General features: G+C 26.3%; 1 protein-coding gene and 1 long non-coding RNA gene across 6 annotated transcripts in view; one reads left to right on the top strand and one right to left on the bottom strand.

Moving 5' to 3' along the window:
* Positions 1–904, bottom strand: part of LOC136076937 (uncharacterized) — a 3,687-nt gene extending 2,783 nt beyond the window's left edge. The window contains exon 1 of one of the 2 annotated variants that reach the window (XR_010636701.1): positions 293–904. This is a non-coding gene — a long non-coding RNA (uncharacterized LOC136076937). The remainder of the gene's footprint in view (positions 1–292) is intronic. The other variant, XR_010636700.1, reaches the window with a different exon arrangement.
* A 76-nt stretch (positions 905–980) lies between these two features.
* On the top strand, positions 981–18,324 carry LOC100208347 (GATA zinc finger domain-containing protein 8). 4 transcript variants are annotated; one of them, XM_065790880.1, is made up of 15 exons: positions 981–1,126; positions 1,334–1,402; positions 1,473–1,541; positions 1,878–1,949; positions 2,966–3,019; positions 5,762–5,821; positions 10,710–10,823; positions 11,077–11,121; positions 12,103–12,135; positions 12,372–12,491; positions 14,620–14,721; positions 15,175–15,510; positions 15,809–16,087; positions 17,286–17,468; positions 18,084–18,324. In XM_065790880.1, the coding sequence occupies exons 1-15, from the start codon at positions 1,075–1,077 to the stop codon at positions 18,194–18,196; spliced, it is 1,701 nt and encodes a 566-aa protein (XP_065646952.1). In that variant the 5' UTR covers positions 981–1,074; the 3' UTR covers positions 18,197–18,324. The 4 variants fall into 4 exon arrangements, with proteins under 4 accessions (XP_065646952.1, XP_065646954.1, XP_065646953.1 ...); XM_065790882.1 differs by lacking the exon at positions 1,878–1,949; XM_065790881.1 differs by lacking the exon at positions 5,762–5,821.
* The last annotated feature ends 721 nt before the right edge of the window (positions 18,325–19,045 follow it).

Genomic DNA, 19,045 nt, shown 5'->3' with positions numbered 1-19,045 from the left:
CACACTAACACGCAGTTATAAAATATAACTGATATGTTCTTTAAGACCATTGAGCACACTATTTGTAAATAAAAACACTAACATAATTTTTATTTACAATAAATATATATATATATATATATATATATATATATATATATATAAAGAATTACAATGATTTTTAATTGCGTTTATAAAGCTATTACTCTGCAAAGTCGAACAAAATAATATAATAAATAATAAAAAAATAGGCCCTGAAAATCAAAATAAAACATTTAACTTAATTTTAATATTTTTAAAACTTGTTACTAACTTTGCACTTGTGTTTAGCATCGTTCTAACTTCACCGATAATTGTTCCAAACGTTGCTTCACCAAATAAATGTTCTAAATGTAGCTTTACTAAGTTAAATTTAACTAAGACTTTTCATAGGTCAGTATATTTAAACTTTTTTTATACGTAAATATATGTAGCTGTATCAATCAGAAGTGATTGATACTTGTGATGGTTCAGAAGTGATTGTTTTGAAAACCATGTTTTGAGAACAAGGAAAGTAAGTTACAATAAATAAAAGTTATTTTGCAAATAACGTGAATGTGTAGTTTAGGCTTTAAAATTAAATAACAATATTAAACATTGGTGTAACATCTTGGTTTAACATCTTGGTTTAACATCTTGGTGTAACATCTAGGTGTAGTATCTTGGTTAGATGTTACACCTTTATATGAACTAATTTAAAAAAATATCTAATGGTAAAAAGTGTGTTTCATTTAATGTCATAAAAATGCTAGAAATGAAGAAAGTATTTCGCCAATGGAAATATTGAATAAAATCAGTTAAAAAAAAAAATCAAGATCTAAAATTTACGTTCAAAAATGTGAGTTTATTTTTTAGCAATTTATTCTAAGAAAAGTTCGTAGTTACAAAGTGAGACAAATTAATAAAATTTTTAACTTTTTGAGATTTTTAAAATTGCGCATAAAAATATTCGTTCAAGCGTTTTATTTTTATTCATTCACTTATTCATTCACTTATCGTTTGCTGTATATTTAGTTGGAAACATAAAAATGTGTTGAAATTTTTTATACGTGCAAAATGTGGCATATTCCATTCGTCTTTTTCTTTGTTTTTCCACTGGTTGCCTCAGGTACGTTTTGCAAAGAAGGTGAAAATAGTTATAATTTATATAACAATTTACCTTTAAATTTTAATAATGCTGACATAAGCAACCTTAAAAGCATTTACTTTTTAAAAATAAATTTATTATTAATATACATCGTTTATTACGCTAAATGTAATAATTGGGTTCCAAATTTTTTATTATGTTAATAGAAAAACTTTGAATTTAATTTAGTACTGGAACAAACAACAGATCGCTATGGCAACGTTATATGGGAACAGGGAAGTTACCGCAATAGAAACGGTAAATGTTTAAACAAATATATTCTCTAGAGATTCATAGTGATTGTCTCAACTGCTTTAACATAATTTAGAGGTGCCGATGCCGCCAGACTTAAAATGGGAAAAAAAGCATAAAAGAAGTTTTCCAACTAATAAACGCAGTAAGTAAACTTTTATAATAGATAAAATCTAAAATAACCTACATATTAGTGCACAGAGCCGGCGTTAGTATATAAATTCCTGCCCTGGGGTTATAACAAAAATTTGATGTGATTATATTTAGTCCACTATGTGGCCAATGCAAAAGCCTTTGGGGAGCTTTGATATCTAGCGCCGACGCTGACAGGATATAATTTAAAAAAAAACAATACAATGACAACAAGCATGATAAGAACTTACAACTGCATGATTGAAACATGGCGTCTTACATTTCATACATACTTCATATATACTTTTTCTTTTGCCTCTTATTTTCTTTTTCTTCTAATAATTGACAGGTATGGATGTGGATGAAGATTATGAGGAATCAAAAATTGAGAAAAGCCCATTCAAGAAAAGTTTTATTAAAAGTATGTCTTCAATGAACTAAAATTCTTTCACAAAGTATAATCTGTATACAATACTTTTTTTTTTGTTATTAATTTCTATTACTGAATTAGCATAATATAGGTATGAGTCTGGTCAACGTTTTATAAAAAAAATGTTTTATGATAAAAATAATAATAAGATTTATTTTCAACGATTTAAGTATTTATACAAATTTAAATGACTGAATCTGATATAACATAATGTTGGTCCAACAATAGAATTTTTGAAAATATCTCTGGAATTTTGACTGGATCACTTTGGATTCATGTTAAACATCGCGGACAAATTGTTTCTTAGCTTAAAATTTGTAATTATGCTAAAATATTTAGTTACCAAACTTGATTTGACCGCAAATTAAATTAGATGTTTAATAGATAGGGTGTATGAAGCTTCTTTTTAAAACATCCTTGTGGACACTTTACCTGCCTTAGCATATTCATGGTTTAACAGATGCTTCTGTCAATCAGTTTTGTTTGCAGAACTTAAACTTGTGACTACCAATCATGTATCACTACTTGTCATTACCAAACATGTATTATTGTAAAGATTTGCAGCTAAAAATGACAAGAAAATCTAATACTTTTTGTTTTCTTTTAACAAAATTTAAAATAAGATCAGTGACCGAGTAAGAGTTGAAAAACTTGTTTTAAGACTTTTCAATTATTTTAAATTTAAAAGGTACAAACCTTTTGTCACTTTGTCACAGATGTAAAATTTTAAAGTCAAAACAACTCTAACTCTTGTTTTAAAGTTGGATTATATTAAACATAAAAATGACTGTATTTTTTTAAATTTATATTTTTTTAAATTGGAGTTGTTTTAAAAATAAAAATATATAATAGTATTTTTGATGTTATACTTGATAATATATTGGTTTAAAATAAAACTTTAAAATAAATTTCTAATTGGTTTGAAATTAATTTTTATTTTTAAAAAGTAATTGCCATTATGAATAGAGTTGTAAAAGTAGACACACCTTTTTATCTATTGTTTTTAGCTCACTTTTCAATGCCCCTGGGTGTTATTCTGCCATTGTCGTATTCTGAAAGAGGTAATTTTAGTAACTATTTTAGTTAGCAGTTATTCAAGATTAAATTAATTTATTTCTAATGACGATTCATTTAAGTATGAGCATCAAATAATTATGACGTCATAATCCTCAAAAAAAATTTATAACTAAATAAATATAACTGCCATAATCATTCTTGATTTATTTAAGTAGATTACTTTACTGGACCGCTAAATCTGAAGAAAATGTGTGGAAAAAATGTTGAGTTCTAAATTTAAGTAACATCCATAAACTTTCTAAAAATTCATAGAAAATCAAACGCTGAGATTTGCTACAACAAATAGTGCTGTGCAAAAGTTTAGATAATAACAATAATATTTAATAAATAATATAAAATAAAATTAATATTTCTTTCATTAAAAATTGCATTATTTTTACGGGAAAAAACGCACACAGAATCTTTTGAATACGTAATAAAGAACTTTTTTTAGTTGTTGTGGTTCTTAAATGGATTTTCTGCATTTCTATTTGCTATCTTTCTAACACAAGTACTTCTTACTTTTACCCAGCTATACTTCAATTCTTATCAAAAAATTTTTTTTTTTTACTTTTGCTTTTGTCGTCTTTGAAGACGAGTAATGATGCTCTTTAGTGAGCTGAAATTGTCTTGTGTGGATCTTGGTATGTGGCCTCCATATGACAATTAGCCGGAAGAGGATGAACCACAATGCCAAAAGTAAAGATAGGAAAGTTTTTTTATTAAAATTGCTAAAGTTTTGCACTCCAATGTTTTAACTTCAATTTATTAGATACGTAAGATATCCGTAAATAAAATTCAGATGCAAAAAATCATTTTGTGTAAGATTTGTAAACGTTAGCTGATACAATAGCTCATCATACGCATTTCAACTGCAGTTGTGAAATTTTTACTGTAGAAGCTCATTCAATTATCATGGTTTCATATAGTTGCATTTTTTACATTTTTGCTGTAAAAGAAAGCTCTTTATAAAATAAACAAGAAACATGCAGTAGGCGAAGTAATTATTTTAATGTTTTATGCTGTGTATCAGCTGAAAAAAAAATTTAAAAAAATGAGAAGTTTAAATTGAAATTTAATCTATTATCAAATATGACACTTTTTAGAAAACAAAGCATAAAGTTTGGGTAATCAGCGACGTTTTTTAATTTTTTCTCCGTTATTTCGCAAAAACCCGATGTTAGTAAAATTTTTGAAGTTTTTTCTCTGTTATTTCACAAAACTCATTTTTCCATTGGTATTTCTGGTTAAAAAAAAGTTCCTTTTGTTGCGTTAATTGTCAAATCACTCTGTTGTTCTTGCGGTGACATTGGTAAAAACAATTAAGTACATTTTACAGAACGAGCTATTTTTTATCTGTTTGTCAGAGACACCATGGAACAATTATTTTTTTAAATTTTATTAGTTACAATAGTCCGGATGCTCAAATACACTTAAAATGAAGCTGCATTCTCAACTTTACATAAAATTTAGTTGTAAGCATCAAGTGGGCATAAAAAAATTATATTAATTTAAAAATTTCAAATACATGCTTAATGATAAAAGTAATTTGTGTTTTATTTTAGTATATTTATGTTAATGTTAAATTGCCGGTAAATACCATGCTGGTTTTGCAAACATGTATTGGAAACACAGAGTTTAAAATAGTTGCTTTAATTAATGCATATTCGATTCCATTGATCTGCTAGATTCGAGTTGATCTCGCAACAGTAAATTGTCGTTACAAAAGCGTTATAACCAACGCTTTGTTGTCGCCTAAGACACTGAACCCTGATTTATCCAATTGCATATATTTGACGTGGCTTTGAGTTGTGAGGGACTCATTAAGCAAGTAGTGCCGTACAGACAATAGTTGAGCATTTAAAAAACCAAGAAGAATCTTACATGCTAAACTTGTTGAAGATGCAAATTAAAACTGAAAATAAGCTTCTGAGATTTACATGAATAACAAGTTCACTTTACTAATATTAAGCTTATTACACCACTTAGCTTATTCAGCTTTTTTTATATAACACATAAAGCTTTACTGTTATTATACTCATTCTATGTATGCTCTGTACCCAACATAAGTAAACTCTGCACTTGTACCCAACATAAGTAAACTCTGCACTTGTACTATGCAATGTTTCCTATATAAAAATATACAACCATCTCTTTAGGTGGGGGTAGACATAACATATAACTTTTAAGCACTAAAAGTTACGACCATGTTATTAGACAAGTAGACTAATATATAAATAACGTTAGTGAATGTTCTTCATTTGATAGCCATCTTATTCTTCATTTTTTGATCATGTTTATCAGATTGTGCATTTAAGCAATCAAGAATAGTCTTACTTTCCATCTAGAGTAATCTCACTTTCAAAATTGAAAGTCATAAAACAGGCAACAGTTGTAATTCAGAAATTTTAACTGACTTGATCGGCTAAAAGCTTCCAGAACATTCTAGGAATTTTTAGATAAACTGCTCATTTCTTTTTAGCCAAACCAGTATTATAATATTTAGATATATTTGCAAAAAATGTGTTGTGTTGCAATTAACATATGAAATTAAAAATTCAATAAATATTTTAGTATAGGATAAAAAAAATTCAAAAAATTTTCATTACGTTATTATTTTATTATTATTTTAGCTATAATTTACACATAAAGGATTAAATTAACTTATTACGTAAATGAAATGTTATTAAGACGTTAATAACACGTTAGTGAAACGTTACTGAAACGTTTAAAATTTGTTTTAACAGCAACTCAAGCTCAAGGGAAGAAAAACAAGATAGCACGAATATCATTTAAAGACAAACTAGGTATTCTATTTTAACATTTAGTTTTCAATTAAGCATTTGATTCAAAAAGCTTTTTTGAGATTTTTCTGAACGGTAAAACATGTAAAAAATGTTATGCTTATAAGATATGATCATATCTTTTAGACGCTAAAATAGATTTCAGTAAAACTCGAAATTTATATATAAAATTTAAGTTAATTTCAGAATCAAAAATACCAACGGTAATCTAAGTGTGTGACGAAGTTTTTAATTTTTTTTGTTTCGAAGCTAATTGCGATAGATTAAAATTAATTAACTTAAAATTAATATACCAAAAAACTTAATTAACTTAAAATTAAATTAATATACCAAAATTCGTTAATAGATTACAATTAACATAGCAACATTTGTTAAATATAGTTTATCTAATAAATAAAGACAATTTTTCTTAATATTAATTTACATTCACAACATTCAAAATATCTAATACAAAAAATTTTTTAAAAATATTTTGTTACAAAATGAGCAAATAGCAAATCTTCACTCAGAAAATACGAGATTTTACGTGTAAATTAAATTTACGGAGAAGAATAGTTAATCGATAAAAGATTTTGCGGAGCCTGGGTTCTATCACGAGATAACTCTTATACAACCGAAATTCGCTATTAGTTAAGAACAAAATATTTAAGGTAATTTATCGAAGATAACGCTAGAACCAACATTACTTCATTCCATTATTAGGCATAAAAAGACAATTTGACCATTCAAAGGACTATGCTGTGTTTTCATAAAAATGAGTAGCCAAAGAAATTTTCAAGAATTAATTTTAAAATTTTATTTTTATTTTCATCATTTACAGAAACAACTTATTAACCTTTTTGGCTAAACACCTAAATGGCGCAACGTTTTAAAACGTTTCGGATTTTTAGTTATTTTTAAGAAAAGTACAAGTTTTAAACATAAAAACTTTCAAAATTGTTTTTGGAAATATATTGAGTTAGCTGTTCTGTTATATCAGAATTAATTTTTATTAATTAAATTGTTTTGTTGAACAGGTTACATTTATCGTAGCTCGCTAATCCCACAAACCTAAACAAAGTAAACCAGGACATTAATGCCTGAGGGGAAGGGGGAATTGTAAATTAAAAGAGAACTTATGGATTTCAAACTTACTTTAGCTACAAAAAACATTTAAAAATAATTTCTTTTCAAAAATTACATCAAAAACGCAAGGAAAAACACTGCCACAGAAAGCAATAAGTTATTAATTGTTAAGAAATTTACCTTTGTTAGTAACATTAAAAAAGGTTTTAATGTTATTAACAAAAGTCTAAAAGTTTTTAATAACATTATTACACTTGTTTCGCGTATTGATGTTTCATCTTCTAAATAACCTTCTTTAACCTCTTCTAAATTGTTCATAAATTCATTTTTGAATTAACAATTTTGTCCAGTTTTTCTAAAATTTAAAAAACGCTTCTACAAGCGTAAGCAAAACTTTCTTCATTCATCTAGATTCCAAAGAAATCGAGCTTACAAGAGGATCGGAAGATCTCATAGCACGATTGAAAACGTCTTTGAAACTCGCATGTTAAAATAATACTTTTGAGCATGTGTTTCACGTGTTGCTTGTAATATTTGCTTCTTCATTCAGATGCTTCTTTTGCTAAAACTCCCAAGAGAACTGGTAAGTTGATCGTTATTTCTGCGCAATGCGCAAGAACTTTGTGATCTGTTGACGGCATTTTAATAAATATTAATGTGTTTTTAATTATTTTAATCAGTGTGTCTATTTTAGAGTCACTTTTGAGGTTACACTTTGTTATAATTAATACTTTGTTTAATTCTTTTTGGTCAGAAAACACTTTTCTGCAAAAACTTCGGGTCGATTTTGTTTGTTCCTATTCCTGCTCCACAAACTGCGGGAAATCAACTCTAAAAAGTTTCGTTTTGAACATTAATAGTTGGATAAAATTTTATGCCGTAAACTTTTTTGACCATTTTTCTTACTCTCTATTGTTTAAATTTGTTTTTATATGAAATATGTGAAAAATATTGTATAAATTTTATCCAAACATGTAAAGCAATAACCATATAGAGTATTTCAAAAGCATCAAACTGGACTTATTTACATAGTATGCAAATAAACTTTTGTGTTCCGCAAAATTTTATTTTGTAAATAAACTTTGGTTTAAACAAAAGTTTATTTTGTGAATTATGGTGGACCAGTTTGATGCTCTTTATTGTAAAATAAGGTGAGAAACATGAAAAGGTAGCAATCACTAACAAGGTAGCAATTAATAACAAAAAAACTTACAAGAGCAGTTAAAATTTACGAAATGTTACAACCACTTACAAAACACTTACGAAAAGTAACAATCACTTACTTAGATACAAAATTGGAAAAAACCTGGTTTTACAAAGTTGTCAAGTAGACTCAATTTTACCATATTTGATAGCACCATATATTTATACAGTTTTTACTAATGTACAAATTGTCCGTTATTTTTTGACTCATTTTTATTATTTTTTAATATATAATAGCGCTCTAAATTAATGCTGATCAAATATCAGCTGAACAAACAAATGGTGTAAATCTTTTTAATTTTTGATGACACGATTCAGCACATTGAATAATGAAAAATCTTTCTAAACCTTTTTGTCTTTTATTAGAAGTTTTCCACTATTTCGATTGGTTTTAAACTTTTGATGTAACCAATTTTTGTATTTGTTTCATTTTTATAAGGTGCTTTTTAAGAATTTCTCTAAAACAATTGGTAATTTGACTCAACTCCATTTAATTTTCACTCACTAATGAAAACCATTTTTTATCTTATTTTATTATTATTATTTATTATATTATAATTATTATTGAGTATTTGATTATTGTTATCATTATTATTATTATTATTATTATTGTTATTATAACAATAATAATAATTATTATTATTACTAGTATTTAGTATTATTATTGTTATTATTATTATAAATAAGTGCTTGAAGCAGTTAATAAAATCTTTTGTTGAAAAACTCAATATTAATTATAGTTTACTTATTTTTTAAACTTTTTATATGCAAAATTCAATGGTATTTTTTTATTTTTGGTTGATTATTGATCCCCAAGTTCAAACTTTTGATCAAATATAAATATGGAAAAAAAAAATATTTTGAAAACTCCTTATAAATTAAGTTGCTTCAAAAGAAAAGTCGCAAAATAAATATTTTTCCAAAAAATCGCTATACTGCACTACAAATATGCTATGTTCCACTAAAAATAAACTATATTCCTCTTAAAATATGTTATAGTCCATTAAAAATTACTATATTCCACTAAAAATATGCTATATTCCACTAAATGTATGCTATATTCAACAAAATTTTGGTCTAATACCTTTTTTTTTTGTTAGTAGTGTTACCAGGGCTAGTTGCCTCTATTTTTACTCATTGAACTCTGATGCCCTAACAGCAAATTTTTTTGTAAATATTGTACAGTACAGTCTTAAAGAATATGAATTTAGGTAACATTTTAAACTTACATTCATTATAATAAATATATTTTGGAGCTTTTTTTTGGGCCTCAAAAAAAAAAAAAATGCGCTTAATAGTACATAAATATTCATTTTTATAGTTTGTGCCAACTTACTCCACCCCTGGTTAAGTTAACACAAACCATAAAAATTAATAATAATGTATTATTAAGTGAAAATTTAATATAAATATTTTTTACTGTTTATTTTGGGAACTATTTTAGCCAAAGATTTAGTATTACTTTTAGCTGGTACCAAATATTAGTCGGTATAATAAGCCAAAAGAGTAGTCCAGTAGTTTTCAACATATGAACTAGGGTAGGGGAGGCACCACAAATTTTTCAAATCAATTGTACAAATGCAACAATTATAGGCTACATTAATTATTATTTCTTTTTCTATAAGAAATCTTTTTTTAATACGAGTCTTTATGTGGCACTACTCTTAGTTCTGTCGAATTTCATTTTTAATCTGAATTGTTCGAATAAAACAAAAATACAGAACTTTTATTAAATCTGTTCTATTTTTTAATAATATTATTTTTATTATTATTATTTTGAATCTGATATTTATTTAAAAAGTTCATAGATAAAAAATTAATAAAAAAGATCTAGCCCTCTGCTGTTATTCATGTTTTAAATAAATTATAGCACAAGCTAAATATTTTTTTTAATTGAAATTTTACATGGAACTTTGTTTAGCATTGCAAAGTCAAAGAAAAAAACGTTTAAAATACTAGCTCAACAATATGATTACCATATTTTTCAAGAAATTGTAAACCTAGATATCAATTTTATTAAAAAACATTTTATTAAAAAAAAGAAAAAAATTGAAAGAAACCAAATTATGTTCCGGTTATCTTCAAATATTAACAAAAGTATATTAAACACGAAAGCTTGTATACTGTAATATAATATATACTGTAAATATAAATAATATAGATCTAAAATAAAGATAAAATTTCACAAAAATATTACAAAACAGTTTCATGGTGTCGCACAACTTGCGTCAAGTTATGGTATTCCGTAAAGACTCATTTATAAGTCTAAAAAATATCGCTATTTTGACTAAAGACCTTGTGGAGCTCTTTAGTCAAATGTATACATGGTATATGCGTTACAAAATAAAGTACTAAATATTATACTCTGTAAAACTAAGCACCTTTAAAAACAAATAAAGTTGTTTTACCACTCAAAATCATAGCTGTTGTATGCTTATTTGCAATCCAACGTAACATGGTTTCTCATTCTTGCTAAATTTTATTTTCAATATAAGTAAATTAATTAATAATTTAAAATTTTAGAAAATTTTGCGAGTACAGTTAAACTAATAAAGCTAGTAAAAAAACGTTTTTCACTTTACTCGTGTTTTTTTTGCGACTGTTTTTTAAAATTTTTATTTAGGCGCTGAATTACAGATATTCTCACCTATGTCTTTTGATCAAAATTCTGCTAGCCGATCATCAGTACCTAGAACATGGGGTCACACATGGAAAAATTTAACACCAGAAAATCCAAGTAACATTTATATACCACTTTGAATTGTTACTATTTTAAAAAAACAATTTATTAAATATTTTGCTGACTACTAAACATTTTGAAGACTATAGTAGACATTTTGCAGATTGTAGTAGATATTTGAAATTTCAAATATTTAAAAAAAATTAAAGTCATTATTAAGAATTGTTAAAGCAAAATATTTTAGATCATACCTTTAACCAGGAACTAAGCTTAAACTTTAGGTATAATTTTATTGTCATTTGTTGTTTAGCACTGTTTCGCCAAGAAAAAGCAACGGGTCGTTCTCACCTAAACGGTAATTGACATTTACGATTGTTACGTTAACATCTCTAAACATTGTTTTAATTAAAATTGTGTTTAAACAAGTCTAAAACCTAGAACTAATGACGTAAAAAGTTATTTTCTATAGTCAAAACTATGAAGTCACAATGATATTTAAGAGGTAAAATTTTAACCAACTTTTTTTTTCTATTTTCATCTTTCAAATTTAACTAACTTGTTGGTGCTAAAAGACGTAATTGTTTCTTTTTTTAATTTTAGAGTTTCACTTATAAGTGAAACTATATGTAAGTAAATTATATGAGTGTATGAATATGCGTGTCCGTGCGTGCGTGAGTGCGTGCTTGTGTGCATGTGTGATAAAGTGAGAGTGTTTACTACTAATCTAACTTTAAATTTAACGCGTATCATAATCATAAGGTATGTTTTTTTTAATGTTTTATCACCAGGTTTGCATATACATTTAGCCTGACCCCCTTTTTATTATTATTATTTTTTTTATCTTTGATTTTTGAGCAATTGTGGCGAGTGGTTAGAGTGTTGGCTTCAGAATCAAGAGATTCGAGGCTTGCTTTGGCCATATATGCGGCATAGTAAGACGCTGTGAACTTTCTTGCTAAACTCTTTTCCGTGGTGCTGTGTGAAAAAAATGTTAGATCATCTTGAATTTATAAAAGATTTCTAATCCGGATTCCTAATTCCGCGTATACAATTTATTCCCTAAATAAAAAACAGTTCCCGGAGCGTTTCGTTATGGTCACTTAAGACATTAAAAAAAAAAAAACATTTGCATTTGTTTCAATTTGTTGTATAAAAAATCAATCTAGTCTATTATCGCACATTTTTTTCTCATGAGTAATATAAATATTTTATATAATATCTATTTTTATATTTATTTTTTCAGATATAAAAAAAAATTGAAAAGATTTTGGCGGGAGGGGCGGTTAGTTAGAGAGGAAGATTTATTTAGTTTTTTATCCAATTGAACTTTCTTTAGGAGGTTATAAAATAAGTGAGCAGGAATTTGAATGTAAGTTTTATGTTAATTTTATATCATTTTAATTAAATTGCAAAGAAAATAAAAAATCAAATAATAAAATAAATAATAAAAAATTAAATTTAAATTTACCTGCAATCTGTTTATCTTTTTTTAAGAATTCCTTATTTTATATCTATAACTCTAAGAGTTTCATTTTTTCACTTTTCTTATAAGTTTTAAAGATACCTCTTCATTTACGATAAACGCTGTAATTCAAATTTGTTTAGCTGGTTTAATGGGTCGCGGACTAGGAGGAATGACAGAAAGAGCTCAAAACGAAAATCTAATGGAACAAAAGTTTGAAGATAGCGACTCAGACGAAGACAATCTTGATAACAATAGCAGACGTATGTAGCATCCACAAAATCTTAATAGAAGTATCTATAGAAGTATAAAAGTATCACTAATTGCTGTAAATAATTATATTTATGAACAATATTTAATTCCACCGTAATACGCCTTGGTTACTATAACTTAATATATATTAGACGTAGTAGTATTTTACAAAGGTCAGAGCAATTAAAGTTTTTTTGTAATTAATCATATAGTCTTTTTTGTTTTTATTTTTATTTAATCTTAAATTTCAGCTTATTATACAGCAAGAGTGCACTAGATGCACAGTTTAATACACAGTGTGTACAGTCTAGTACAAAATGTGTACAGTCTTGTACACAGTGCGTTCAGTATAGTATACAGTGTAGTTTACAGTCTAGTACACAGTGTGTACAGTATAGTATACAGTCTAGTACACAGTGTGTACAGTCTAGTACATAGTGTGTACAGTCTGGTACATAATGTGTATAGTCTAGTATACAGTGAGTGCAGTCTAGTACATAATGTGTACACAGTGTGTTTAGTCTTGTACACAGTGTGTACAATCTAGTACACTGTGTATACAATCTAGTATACACTGTGTACAGTCTAGTACACAGTGTTTACAGTCTAGTACACAGTGTATAGTCTAATACACAGTGTGTACAGTGTAGTACACAGTATGTACAGTCTAGTACAGTAAAGCTAAAGACTAGCATTTTTTAAAACTATCAGAATTTGGAATAGAGAATTAGAGCTTGAATTTGCATTTATCATAAAAATATTTCTTTTATTTTCTTTTTCGGAAATCAACTGCTACAACTTTATGTCATAATAACAAAAAGTTATTACACTTAAATTATTCCATTTAAATTATTGTGTTTAAATGTAAACAAAATTAATAAATTTTTTTTATTTTTGCGCAAATATTTTTTTCTTTTTATTAGCGACTTTTTTAATAAAAATAGATGATAGGTATTCTCTGAGTAAATTTACAGCAAATTGTTTAAATATGTAATTGATATAATGTCAAAATATATTAAAGATACAGTGTCAAAAAACCATGTAGTTAAAGTTGTTTTTTGTTATTTAATTATAATTAAAAACTATTTTTTTAAAAAGCAATAATCATAATTTTCATTAAAAAATAATTATACTTTTTAATATACAACAAGTTTTTAAACCGTACAATACCATAACCGTGCAAAACATCAAGTCCAGTTTTCAAACGGATGAGTCAAAAACTATTAAAATTGCGAGATTAACTTGTAAAAGAAGTTTCAAATAAGTGTTGCATACTGGTTTCAAACAAGTGAATAAAACATAATATACCAGGTGGGGTTTTTATAATTATTGTCAGTAGGGGGTGTACACATATGATAGTGAAACCTATGCATTACATACTACGTAAACAAAAACATAAGTGTCACACAAATAACAAATAGTAATTAAAAAATACATAAAAGTATAAAAAATCAACTTAAAAAATGTTTTGGGTATTTCTGGTATCATAAATACGACTTATTTGTTCATAAAATTATCATATGTTATAAAATTATAATTCACTATTTATATAAAAATATGTTTGTTATATCATTTACTTAATTTTTTTCGTGTTTTGTTGATCTATAACATTTAAATTAAAAAGTAGTACCTCATTATTTAAGACCATATGTAGCTGATACCTCATTTCAAGGCCACACCTTTTTTTATTTTTTATTATTTTACATTAGTGTGTGGGTTGTAACATCTTAGTTTTTAGGAAATTTAAAGTTTTGTCATAGTTTACACAAAAAGACGGTTGATAACTCATATGAGGCTTGGGAATGAGGTGTCTATTGGTCAAATCAAACTCAGAGTTTTAACGGTGACCCTTGTAACAATGTTTCTGCTATTATCATTAACAAAAAGGTTAATGGTGTTTTGAAAAAACTTATTTTGCCTATTAGTAATGTATAATGTATATTCTTAAAGTAAAATTTTATTAATTAAGGTTTAAATATTATGTAAGTAATTCTTGATAATTTAATAAATTATCGTAAACATTTTTAACTGTAAAACAATTTTTAAATTTAAATTTGTTAAAACACTTTTTGTTGAATATGTAGTTTGAATTAAATTTTAGTTGAATTTTAAAGTTTGAAGATTTTTTTTTCCTTTTAGGTTTGTTAAGGTTGCAAAGATCAAACCTTTTTCTTCCGCATCTACATAATTACAATCATCAAACACGTTATGATTTAAAGTTTGATCCTAAATACGTTAATAGTAATACAAATTATAATATAATATTATATATGTATATATATATATATATATATATATATATATATATATATATATATATATATATATATATATATATATATATATATATATATATATATATATCTGTATATATATATATATGTATATATATATATATATATATATATATATATATATATATGTATATATATATATATCGCCGCCTTAGAGGGCAGAGGTTCTATCTCCATGTTGTGCTCAAATTCAACTATGACTTTAGGGACATCTATTTTAAGTGCTAGAATCAGATTAGGCAGCGGGTCTCAAAACTCGCACAAATTTATTCCTCTTATTGAATTTGAGCACAACATGGAGATAGAACCTCTGCCCTCTAAGGCGACGATATATATATATTTATATATATATATATATATATATATATATATACACATATATAAAAGCTGATTTTTTCAGTCAGTGATCTTTTGTATCCTGTACCTTATGAACCGTATTCTTCATCGTTTAAAACATCATCTGGAACTGGCAGTAAGTCTTCTTCTTCGTCTTCTTCTTCTTCTTCTTCCTCCTCCTCATCTTCATCATCTAGTAAGTCATCAGCAGGAAGTTCTTCGGGAAGTTCATCGAGTTCTTATCCAAATAAAATGAACAAAAATACTTACAATATCAACCAGTTAAATCGTTTAAACGATACTCAGGTAACACCGCTATTAAACATTACAAGTTCTACTGGTGCGGGTAAAATTAGTTGGCTTGGTGGAATTTCCCAAAATATAGGAAATAAATCAGTAGGTAATATTAAAATCTGTTGATTTTTTTTGTTTAATAATAATTTGAAAGTATATATATATATATATATATATATATATATATATATATATATATATATATATATATATATATATATATATACATATATATATATATATATATATATATATATATATATATATATATATATATATATATATATATATATGTATATATATATATATATGTATGTATATATATATATATATATATATATATATATATATATATATATATATATATATATATATATATATATATATTTATTTATACATGCTAGACTCAATAATCAAACATTTCCAACCACCAAAAGGAAGTTTGGGAATAAATAAGAATTATCCTAACGATCATTATATAAACAAAGAACATCGATATGACAACGGTGACTATGAAAATGAACCACAATATGGGAGCATATTTGATGGCGAGTTTGATCAAATATACCCATTTCAAGTTAATGGAAACGCTGATCAATATGGAAAACATTTGCACACCCACGATTTAAATGAGAATCATAGTCAACAAGCACCATACCGTATGCACAATCCGCACGGAGATTGTAAGTTGTTCCAAATTGCATCACTACGTTAAGTACTTGACTACATTCAAAAGTCTAGGATAGTTATAAATTTATTTTTAGTATATACAAATGCTTTTGATAGTTATTGCTGTTGTTTTTGAGTTATTTAGAGTTTTTAGAGTTATTAGAGTTTACATTGATTTCGGAACAAAATTAGTTCTATACATAGTTTTAAATGTTTTGGGGTTAATAAAAATTCATAAAGTTGTTAATGTTTAAAATGAGATCTTTTTTTCAAAAATACTCAACTGGAAAAATTGAATAACTTAAATACTCTGAAAACGTTATTACGTTTTCAGAGTATTTAAGTTATTCAATTTTTCCAGTTGAGTATTTTTGGATATTAATTTGTTATATAGACAAGGACCACGGTACGAAATAGAAAAGCGCGAGAGATTTGTTTTTTTAAAAGGTACGTTAAAGTTTCCCGTTCTTCTGGTATGGTATCTATTTTTGCTATTTTGGAAGAAATTCTTTGAAAAGTGAGAAGGAACAAGTCCAAATTTATATTTAAGCATAAAGAACAAATTTTGGAGTATATTGATTTGATATACATTTAATGCTTTCAAATTTTTTAAAAGTGGCTCAGCATGCTAGAGTCTATCCTTATTAAAAACTATTCTCGCAGCATGTTTTTGTTTTCGATATAGTGTGGTTAGTTTGGATCAATGAGTACTCCCCCATGCAACATTAGCGTATATGTAGTAGCTTTGTATGAAAGAGAAGTATAGAAACTTTAAATTATCAGGAGACAGTATAGAACTAGCTTTGTAGAGGATAACAATGTTTTTTGATATTTTAGTAATTAATATATCTATATGTGATTTCCATGAGATGTTTTCACTAATAATTATCCCTAGAAGTTTAGTTGCTTGGGTTCTCTTTTTCTTTAGTATATATATTTAGCGAAGGTAAACCGGGTGGTATTAAGGTTAGAATGAAAATGAATGTATTTGGTTTTTTCTGTGTTTAGCGATAATTTGTTAGATTTTAACCAACTGTTTATTTTTTCAAGTTCAGTATTTGTAGTTTCATAAAGTTCTGTAATTGATGAGGATGTATAAAATAAATATATTTTTATAAATAAAATAAATATATTTTTTAGGTGGGTTGTTAAACTTTGCTGACTATGCTAAAAACGATTTTAAATATATTTGTAATTCTATCTAACATTTAGATCGAAATGTTCATCCTGGTCATCCTTTCGAAGAAAATTTTCTAAATACGTCTGGTTATAAACCTTTAACATTGCGATTGCCAAATAATCTTCCCAACACTTTAAGTAAAAAACCCACAAGTGCTCCTAAGAGGGAAAATTTAGAGAACGTCAACTATAATTTTCATTCCAACGATTTTAAAGGTTAATTCTCAGTTACTTTCACAAGAGCGGCAATAGGTTTTCAATTGGAGTCTGGTAATAAAAAATTACTAAAAATGTTAGCCTGTTTGGCTTAATTTTAAGCTATAAATTAGCTTTTTTCGTTACAATCCTTAATTAAATTTGTACTCATTGATATTTTTTATTTATTTATTATCTCGAATGTGAGAAATTACAAAACTTTTAATTACAACGTAAGCTGGTTTTAAACTTTACATAATTTCAGATAAAAACATTACATTAAATTTAAAATTTGTTAATGAATATAAATTCAGTTTCAGATAACTATAAAAAAACATTACATTAAATTTAAAATGTATTAATGAATATAAATTTAGTTTCAGATAAAAAAACAGGCAAAATAAAAGTTTTCGGGTTTTCTCAATTTTTTTCAAGTTTTCATGATGTTTTGTGAAGCATTCCTATTTTATATAAGTATAAACACCACGAGTTTGCTTCATGTCTAAAAAGGTTACTAATTTTAAACACCAAAATAACCTAGCGCTGCTCTTTTTTTTTATCTTCTGTAAAGCAAATTAATTGTAATAATTTTTTTTTTTAAGTTTGCTTTGTTTGTTATGCAATTTCTTTTATTAGCTCCAGTTTCACAGAATTCGACAAACAAATATTTTTTCAAACTTTTAAACAAATATTCGGTGAAAGACAAAGAAAGGTTTTATGCTGAGATGAAGTTTAAAACGTTAAACTAACGATAAAATGTTTTAAATAACGTCATTTTCTTCTCTGTAGGAGCATACGTCGAATTTTGTAAAAAAAAATTTCTTACATACTTATTGATTTTTTAAATTAAAAAATACTTTACATTTATGCAACCAAATTCTTTGTTGTTGTTTAAAAACTTGTTAAAACTTGTATGTTGCGTTAAAAGAATGGCTGACGACACCAATCAATGCTAAAAGCATTGCAACGGTTCGTCACACTCAATATTTAATATATGGTTATGATTATCTAACTTAATTTTTTAGCCGGCGCAGCTCAGTTTACTCAACTACGCTGCGATAAGTTAATGATTACCAAAATGCCTGTAGCAGCAAAGTTGTATTTTCGATTCCCGGCTGCAAATTTTGAAACCCTATTCAAGCTCAGAATAAGCAGAAATATGAGCAATTTGATTCGCTGATTTTGAAAGAAAGGCAATTACGCTTTTGTTAAAAAATATAAATAAAATCAAAACAAGCAGATTTTCGAAATAAATTTCAAAGTATGCCTGGCTCCTCAACCCGGCTTTACAAACTTGGTGTATAAGTAAGTATACGTTAGTTCAAAGAGAACTCGCCACAATTAGATTAGCAAATGCAATGTTTCCTTCACAATTAGAAAAATACTTGCGATTCTCATAATCTAAAGTTGCATTTTTTTTCCGGTGGCGAAAATATAAGATCTTTTCTTTTTTACTTGACACAACAAGTTGAATAATTATATTCCGATGTTTAAAGCTTAATTAATCACTTTAATAAGAAAACATTTTTTTTTTACCTAAATAAAAACCATCAATAATAATTTTAACAATAAAATAATAATATAACAATATAATAATA

The sequence above is a fragment of the Hydra vulgaris genome, chromosome 02 (assembly GCF_038396675.1).
Source record: "Hydra vulgaris chromosome 02, alternate assembly HydraT2T_AEP".
In the NCBI taxonomy this organism is placed as follows: Eukaryota; Metazoa; Cnidaria; class Hydrozoa; order Anthoathecata; family Hydridae; genus Hydra; species Hydra vulgaris.
The sequence above is the reverse complement of the archived record's forward strand: the minus strand, read 5'-3'. Positions and strand labels throughout refer to the sequence as shown.